Genomic DNA, 8,676 nt, shown 5'->3' with positions numbered 1-8,676 from the left:
AAATGTTCCTCTTCCAAAATGCAACGCAAAAGACGAGCTTTCATATTTCCGCATTAATGTCCGCGAATTCAACAAGAAAATCGTCCGAGCCGAGCACGAGAGAGTTGAAAATGGTCTGAAGAGGAACCTGAATATTCTTAGGGAGAATATGAGGTATCCACAGATACAATTAGTCACCAACAAGATAGTATTATAAATAAAGATATATTTTACCATATAATTTTTACTAGATATAATACTATATTATTAATATATGGTATACTATCTTATGATATTAAATTATATACTATAATATACTATATTTTATGCTATATTATTAACTATCACAAAAGGTATTATAAGAACTTAAAAAAACAAGAAGATATGCAACAGAATGAATCCCCTTTCATGCTCTTTCTGAACGCAATTCCAATATGCACGCGAGTGATGCTGATATCAACACTCTCGTTTTCTATAGCAACAAGCTTTTACCCTTCGATTGGGTATTTGTCGTATTTTGATGAAGAAGAAATAACAGAGAGGTTCCAGGTCTGGCGACTTTTCACGCCATTTTTTGTCATGCGGATGGGGTTCCCATTTATTATGCACCTCCTCATGCTTTACAAGTTTTCTGCGGAACTTGAGGAGTCATACTTCAATAACACAAAAGACTATGTCTTATACCTTCTCTTTATTTTAGGGCTAATCGACACGTTCTCTGTTTTATATGTTCCCCTCCACCAACAGTTTATTACATGCATTGTGTACACCTGCTGTAGAGCTGATCCAGAGAGTGTCATGTCGTTCTTGTTTGGTATCACACTGAAGAGAAAGTATGTACCATGGGCACTCATTCTATTGAATGTACTTATGGGCTCCCAACTGTTACCTTCCTTTGTGCTGATTGCTATCGCCCATTGCTATTACTTTGTAAGACATGTCATTCCAGTCCATTACCCACAGATCCCACGACTTATTTGATTCCATTTTATTATTCATGTTGTCGGTAAGCGACCAAATAAATAGTAAACCAGAATAAATGAACAATAACTTGTTATAATATTCACTTTTCCATGAAGTTGTTGAAGAACGCGAAGTGTGTTTTTGACTCGATGTTCCACGACTCGAAGTCAAAGCAGCAATAGTCGCCGTTTTCAGAAACGTTAGAAGTAAAGCCGTTGTCGTTCACCTTTCTGAACCATTTCTGGTACCCTTTGTGAAAGACCCACTTCTTTTGACGTAGTCGTTCCGCGGCTTGTGCTTGTAATGGTGTTCCTTGTGTGTAATAAAACAAAAACATCAGAAATTCGTCGTCGATTTTGTTTGACGTGAAACTGAATTCCGACGCCTGAGTGGGGAACCATTTGGGGAGTTGTGATTTCGCGGGCGTATGCTTTTGAATTGTTGGGCTTTGACTCATCATGTTTGTGTATGAGAATTCGATGTCTTGGAGAGTCTTCAAAGTCTTTTCGTCGACTTGTCCTTTCTCTTCTTTCTTCTCTTCGACGGTATCGACTTGCTCGTTTGAACTTTTCTTTTGTAGTTTCGTGCTGTCTTGCGCTTTCCCCTTGACATTAGTCTTTGGTGTTTTTGGTGTTTCTTGTGGTGTTGGTGACTTCGTGACTTTCCGTTCGACTTTGACTGCTGGCGATTGTTGCTTTGGCGACAGTTTCTGTTGAATGACTGGACTTGTTTGTTGTTGCACCTCGCTTTGTTGTTTAAGTCGTTGTTGTTCTTCGAGTTCCTTCTCCTTCAACTCTTCCTTTGCAAGTTCCTCTTCTTCCTCCTTCCTCTTCCGCTCGGCATTTTCAATCTGTTCTTGCTTTTCTTCCTCAATTTGCATAGTAAGACTGTGGAAGTCAAATCCGTTATATATATGAAGACTATCTTCAAGATTTGTTCCCGTTTGTTCCAAGTACATATCAACATCGTCTTGGAGTTCTGATAACTTCATTGTCATTTCCATTGAACGATACAATTAAATAACACAACAAACGTCTTCTTCCGTTAAAAACCCGTATTTGAATGCTTCGTTGATTGTCTTAAGTTTTTCAATATGTTTAGAATTCAGTTCTATCCGTTTCTGTAACTGATTCTTCTTCTGTTGGGACTGCTTTTTCTTTTTGACCGGTTCTTTCTCTTTTTTAAGCTCTTCTATCTGTTCTTCTAACCGCTCGATAGCTTCATCAACCCACGTCGTTTCCACTTCTTCGTCCTCCGTCTCTTCACTTTCGCTCACGCGCGCCAACCCTTCAATGGAATAGGGTTTGATCTTACTCTCACGCTCGATTTCTTTGAACGCCTCCATTCGAATTTCAATGTCACGCTTTGCCTCTTCGAGTGTCCGCTTATTCTTTATTTCAGTCTGAAGCCATCCCTTGATCTGCTCGCGGTACTTTTGAAGCCGTTTTAATGACCGCTTCAGCTCCGCCTCAACCTTCTCCTTTTGATGTCCTGCTGGAGTCTCGTCCAACTTCTGCCGGATCTCCTCAAACTCCGTAAACCCTGCATTCATCAATTTGAGCGTTTTCTCGATGTCGCTCTGTACCTTCCGACTCGTCGACATTCTTTGAAATTTTTAGTTTGTTGTTCTTCATTTGTTATTCATTTACAAAAACCTCTAACTTTTGGGATGGTTTGAAGGGTTTTTCTTTTTTTAAGCTTTATGAAAGTCTTTTCTGTATCGATTTCGGGTTTTTGTGCTAATTGTGTGCTGTGTTGCCAGCTCAAATAATAATTTTTTTTGTGGTTCAAGAAATAATGAATGAAGGCGTCTTGTTGCCGTTTTTGAAGATGGGGCGGAAAAAAACTAAAAGTAGTAGTAAAAATACCATTGTTTAATAGTACAAAGATTAACAATCAACTTATGAAACAAAACTGTTTATAATAACTTTAATACATGTAAATAAGGGTGGTTCTTAAACTATATTTTAATTGTCTTACTATGAATCAATCATGCCTATTGACTCTTTCAAGTTGGTCGTTATGGTGTTGTTTATTGTTTGACTTTTATATAATAAAAAGACACATACCAAGTGATTAAGCCTATTTGCGGTCATAAAAATTAAAAGAAAAACTTGATTGTATATTTTAAAATCAATTGTCCAATAGCCATACGTCTTGAACAATACAAATAATCTATTATTATATATTGTCATTCATATCGATGCACAAGCTCTTCAAAAAATTAGTCTCAAATTTTCAGTTCAAGTGCAATAAATAGTTTTATTGTTAAATGTTGTAATAATTTTTTTTTTCAATTTTATTTTTAATAATTTAAATTAAAGTGGTAATAAAATATTATTTATATAATATATTAAATTATTATATTAAATTATTATATTATATGATTAATAGGATATATGTTTTAAATAAATATAAAAATAGTTAAGTTGTAATTAGATATAATCAGTTGTATTGCAATTTTGATAAAAATATACCATTTAAGAGTAATTGTTTAATTAAATATGACATAAAAGAAAAAAATGTTAAAATATTAGTACAAAACTTAACTAAACTACCACTTTTCTAATATTTTTCATATTTATAATTTATATTATTTCACATATAGTTTAATTAAATAGTCGGGATTTTCATATAAAATATCAAAAAAAAAACTAAAATGGCGTTTTTAACATTTACTTACTATTTTTAATTTAGTTTTTTCTAAAAGAGATAAATAACTTGCCATTCTTATTTTTATAATCGTTCACCAATATCATTCAATCGCAATTTTTAGAATTAAAAATAATGAAATTGTAATTTTTATAATATAAATATAATTAAAATAACTAAAATGTATAAATCGAATGTAATATTTATTTTAATATAAAAAAATCAATTTCTTTATATATTTCGCAAATTTTGGAAAACCTCAAACCCATAACCGAGCTATATAAGCAAGAATTAAATCTTTAAAAGCACATCCGATGAACAAATTTACTGAGGTTTCACGAGACAAGTTGCCCGACTACCATGTCGAGGCAATTGTTTACCAACATAATAAGACTGGAGCCACAGTTGTTAAAATGTTATCGAAAGATCCGAACAAAGTATTTTCAATAGCTTTCCGGACTCCAGTGACCAACAACAAGGGGATAGCTCATATTCTTGAACACTCGACATTGTGTGGGAGTGATGCGTTCACAACCAAAGAACCTTTTGCTGACTTGAACAAGGGCAGTCTCAAAAATTTCTTAAATGCATTTACCATGCCAGATTCTACTATGTATCCCATCGCCTCAACTAACGACAAAGACTACCAAAACTTAATGAAAGTGTATTTGGACGCAGTCTTCTTCCCTCGAGTTCGAAAGGATATCTTCCCGTTCTATCAAGAAGGGTGGAGATGGGAAAAGAACGAACAAGGGGAGTTGACTGTGAACGGTGTTGTCTACAATGAAATGAAAAATTCAGAGACAAGTCCAACGAGCATCTCAGAGAGAAAGATAAGAAAGACGATGTTTGAGGGAACATACAGTCACGAATCCGGTGGAATCTCTAATGCAATCGAAACATTGAAATATGAGGAGCTCCAAGAATTCCATAAAATGCATTATAATCCAACGAACTCAATCACTGTGTTGTACTCTCCAATGTCTTTACTTAAAAATGAAATGGAGATATTGGATGGGTACTTCGACCAATTCGAGAAAACAGAACCGTCACATGTTATTGATGAAAGCACTGGTGTTAAAGGGCAAACAATAGAAGTGGAGTATCCAATTAACCAAGAAGACCCCGAAGAAGGAAAGGACGTGTTTATGTATGCTTGGAGAATTAAAGACATGACAGAAGAGACTAAATTTGGGTTGGGTGTTGTGGGGAGACTTTTGGTGATGACTGAAGGAAGTCCGTTGAGTGAAAAAATTAAGGCCCTTGGAATTGGAAAGAAAGTGTCTTATAGTTTCGACACAGACTATAAAAGTCCGTTGTTCATCATCGTTGTCACAGACGCTGTTTCCGACAAGTTTGAAGAGTTCAAAACAGTTGTGCGAAGTGAATTAGAAAAAATTGTCAACGTTGGGTTTGATGTCACCCGAGCAACTTCCGTTTTGAATGTCGAGGAATTTGATTTGAAGGAGTGTGCGTTCAGCAACTACCCCAAAGGAATCATTTTTGCGTTAGAAGCGACCATTGGGTTTGTCCATGAGTTGAAAGATATCTTTACTGAATTCCGTGTGTCTGGTACGCTGAAGAAAGCACGACAGAACTTACACAACAAATTCTTTGAGCAGTTCATTCAGACGTATTTATTGGACAATGACGACTTTGTAGTATCGAAGTGTGCGCCCAATAAATTGCTTTTGAAACAAATGGAGGAAGAAGAAAAAGAACGACACAAAGTTATGAGCAGTACATTTACCGAAGAGAAAATGACTGAAATTGTGAACATCTCTGAAGAGCTCAAAAGACAGCAACAGGCTGAAGATACTCCGGAACAAGTCGCAACAATTCCACAACTCCATTTGAGCGACATTTCAAGAGAGGGTACTGATATTACACTCGAGAAAGTTGACAACTCCGTTGTGACATACAGAAAGTTGAATTCGACAAATGGGATTTTGTACTTCGACTACGCCTTTAACATCAACGACTTCACCCTCGAAGAGGTCTGTGCCGCAAACTTCTTGGCGTATATGATGAAAGCATTTAACACCGAGAAACACACGTTCAAAATGTTGAACGCACTCGTTGATATCAACTTCGGAGCTTTGATTTTTTCCGTCTCGACGTGTTCAAACAGAAGAATTGGCGCACCGTTTTCAGAGACTTCAAAAGCAAATCCGGTCTTCAGCGTGAGTGGGAAGATGTTATACAATTTTATTGAAGATGGCGTGAAGGTGATCGGAGAGATTTTGAACGAAATTAAATTCGAGAAGGACGTTTTAAAGAAGAAACTCGATGAGAACATAGCGACACTTGAATCCACAATGAAATCGACGCCATTTATGGTGATGGTGTGTCGTATGGAATCGTATCTTACCTCTTCTGGTGTGTTAACTGACGAAATGCGTGGGGTAAACAACTATAGACGACTCGTCAAAATCAGAGACAACTTTGACACTGAAGGCGAAGCCTTTTTGAATGAACTGGAGAGCGTGTATAAAAAGATCTTCTGTCCGTCACGCGCAACACTCTATTATTCGTGCGACGAAGAAGAGAAAGACACGGTTTTGAATCAAATAAATGAACTCAACGCGTTCATGAGAGGCACGCCTCATGGGACAGAAATTGTTTACCCGGCACCAGTCGCAAGAAATGAAGCGTTGGTTGTCCCTTCAAAAGTGAATTTTGTTGGGAAAGGATTCAACTTCATCCAAATGGGTGTCGAATACAATGCCGCCTTGAGAGTGCTTATGGAAATAGTCGAGAAAGGGTATATGTGGGATAAGGTGCGAGTGAAAATGGAGCGTATGGTGCATGGTTCCGATACGGCTTTTCTGGTAATGCGTCGTTGTGTTCATACAGAGACCCACACGTCTACGAGACTTTGGATTTGTACGACGGGCTCATTGAATATCTCGAAAATTTCAACCTAAGTGAACGTGAAATCGAGACGTATTTGATTGGAATCTTTGCAGACATCGACTCGCCACTGAACCCAAGTGCTTTGTTCGAAACATGTGTCTTTTCTCATATGAATAACACAACAGACAACTTCCCCGAGACCCGAAAACAGATGTTTGAAATCACCTTGGAAAAGTTGAAAGAACAAGCCAAAGTCATCATCGACGGGATTAAAAAGAGCGTTGTGTGTGTCATCGGCTCTGAGGAACAAATAAAGAAGAGGGAGGGAGTATTTAATGAGATTATTCCTGTGTTCAAAACTAACTAAAATAATACTATTGTGTTATTATATATTTTTTTTTGAAATTACTATTAATAATATTATAAAATATCATAAATTTAGTTTAATGATAACGGTAATTAACATTAAAAATCAACAATAAATTAAGTTAAAAATGACTCAATTGTTTTATTTCGAAACAATGGCCGATATAAATTTAATAGTTTTAGAATTTATATCGGAAAATGACTTTTGAGAAATAAACACAAAACACTTTAATTTAACAAGAAAGATAATAATACATTTTTGATAAAAATCTAAATCATTTTATGTTTTAAGGTGATTTGTAAAAAAAGATCCTTTAATAATTAATCAATGGAATCTGTGGGGCAGTGCATAGCACTTTTTCAGCAAGCAATTGACTTGGAAAATATCGGAGCTGTTGACAAAGCAATTGAATTATATGAAACTGGAGTCACTCGTCTTTCTTCTTTGTTAGGAGATGTGAAAGACCAAGCAATGTTAAGTCAATGTATTGACGCTCTTAAAATGTATAAAGACCGCGTCGTCTTTTTAAAAAATGAACAACAAAAGAAACTTCAAACAACGCCTCAAGTGCAAAGTCAAGTCCAATTTCCCGAATTACAGGCACAAGACTTTGTCCAAGTGAAACCGTCTCATGGGGATAACAACAACACTTTTTCCCAACAAAATTCTTATTCGCAGACTTTCCAGCCACAAGCTAACACTTACCAAATTCCTCAAACGTACCAAGTCTCCGATAAAAAGGACTTTAATGGGCAGGTTGACGATGTTTTGTCCCAAGTGTATTCAGATATCGCGCACGAACAAAATGCCCAAGTCCCTTTACAAAACACATACCAAACAGACTTTTCAAAGCCACAAAACACTCCATTTACACAAACAAGGGTACCTCCTCCCGTTCCACTTAAACGTTCTGTCATCGACCAAGACATTGCTATGATGGACGACTACATTTCCTCCACGTCCAAGTCTTCAGACGAAAATTTGACACAAGAGGATCGTGACCGCATATACGCAACAGCTCTCCAAAAAGGCGAGCAAAGCCTTTGGACATCTAAAGATGAACGTAATATGCAAAACGCCATTCGAGACGGTCAAAGGGCCCAGTCGCAGATTCAGAGGGAAGAAGCCAAGTTCAACAAACTCTGCAGTCAGTCGAAAAAAGTGGACAAAGCACTTGGTCTCAAATAAATAACAAATTATTCACTTCTCTATGTGTTCTATTTATATCATTTTCTTGTGCTTATAAAAAATTGAATCTCAAAATTCAAAACAAAATGTCCACAGACAAGTTCGTCGTGCCAAAAGTCGCAATGTATAACCCCGTCGAGCTCAAGAAAATTTTGGACCTTGGCCTCGAGGAGATTTTGAAGACCGACTACAAATTCTCTCTCGACTTTTGGTACTCAAACACTGTCATCGTGTGTAGTTTCATATGTTCCATTCTTGGCGCTTTGGCTTGGTATTACCCAATACCCTGGCCACAAAGTTATTGGCACATCTTCGCCATTATCGTCATATACATCGTGGTCGACGGATACTTGACATACATTATGTGGTACAAACACAAGGGATTCGTGGCACAAACACTCCCAAAGGACAAGAAACCGTCAATGGCGTTTTATTCGGAAATGGCTAAATACTCGCCCTTGTTTGTTATCACAAAAGTCGCTGATGGAAAGAAAAGTGAGGTGAGCTTCGAGGTGAACAAGGTTTTCAACGAGGAGGGGAAGCTCTTGTTCGATTTGTACGGCGCTTACATTCAAAAGTTGGTGAATTGAATTTTACTATTGATTTATAGTTATCTACTCTATTGTTTACTATTAAACAAGTCACGCTCATAAAGTGAAGCAATACGCTGT

General features: G+C 36.8%; 5 protein-coding genes across 5 annotated transcripts; 4 read left to right on the top strand and 1 right to left on the bottom strand.

Moving 5' to 3' along the window:
- Nucleotides 1-363: 363 nt before the first annotated feature.
- On the top strand, nucleotides 364-960 carry EIN_047200 (derlin-3, putative; the record flags this gene model as incomplete). Its single annotated transcript, XM_004261160.1, has 1 exon — nucleotides 364-960. The coding sequence occupies one exon, from the start codon at nucleotides 364-366 to the stop codon at nucleotides 958-960; it is 597 nt and encodes a 198-aa protein (XP_004261208.1).
- An 82-nt stretch (nucleotides 961-1,042) lies between these two features.
- On the bottom strand, nucleotides 1,043-2,545 carry EIN_047190 (hypothetical protein; the record flags this gene model as incomplete). Its single annotated transcript, XM_004261159.1, has 2 exons — nucleotides 1,043-1,927; nucleotides 1,976-2,545. 2 exons carry the CDS (start codon nucleotides 2,543-2,545, stop codon nucleotides 1,043-1,045), a joined length of 1,455 nt encoding a protein of 484 aa, XP_004261207.1.
- A 1,363-nt stretch (nucleotides 2,546-3,908) lies between these two features.
- On the top strand, nucleotides 3,909-6,817 carry EIN_047180 (protein hypA, putative; the record flags this gene model as incomplete). Its single annotated transcript, XM_004261158.1, has 2 exons — nucleotides 3,909-6,405; nucleotides 6,453-6,817. 2 exons carry the CDS (start codon nucleotides 3,909-3,911, stop codon nucleotides 6,815-6,817), a joined length of 2,862 nt encoding a protein of 953 aa, XP_004261206.1.
- Nucleotides 6,818-7,144: 327 nt separating this feature from the next.
- On the top strand, nucleotides 7,145-8,005 carry EIN_047170 (hypothetical protein; the record flags this gene model as incomplete). Its single annotated transcript, XM_004261157.1, has 1 exon — nucleotides 7,145-8,005. The coding sequence occupies one exon, from the start codon at nucleotides 7,145-7,147 to the stop codon at nucleotides 8,003-8,005; it is 861 nt and encodes a 286-aa protein (XP_004261205.1).
- Nucleotides 8,006-8,091: 86 nt separating this feature from the next.
- Nucleotides 8,092-8,595, top strand: EIN_047160 (hypothetical protein; the record flags this gene model as incomplete). The annotated part of the gene is made up of 1 exon (XM_004261156.1): nucleotides 8,092-8,595. The coding sequence occupies one exon, from the start codon at nucleotides 8,092-8,094 to the stop codon at nucleotides 8,593-8,595; it is 504 nt and encodes a 167-aa protein (XP_004261204.1).
- Nucleotides 8,596-8,676: the final 81 nt, after the last annotated feature.

This window comes from Entamoeba invadens (genome assembly GCF_000330505.1).
Source record: "Entamoeba invadens IP1 unplaced genomic scaffold scaff_1105074725885, whole genome shotgun sequence".
Lineage (NCBI taxonomy): Eukaryota > Evosea > Mastigamoebida > Endamoebidae > Entamoeba > Entamoeba invadens.
Note: the sequence above shows the minus strand (reverse complement) of the source record. Positions and strands in the feature narration are given on the sequence as shown.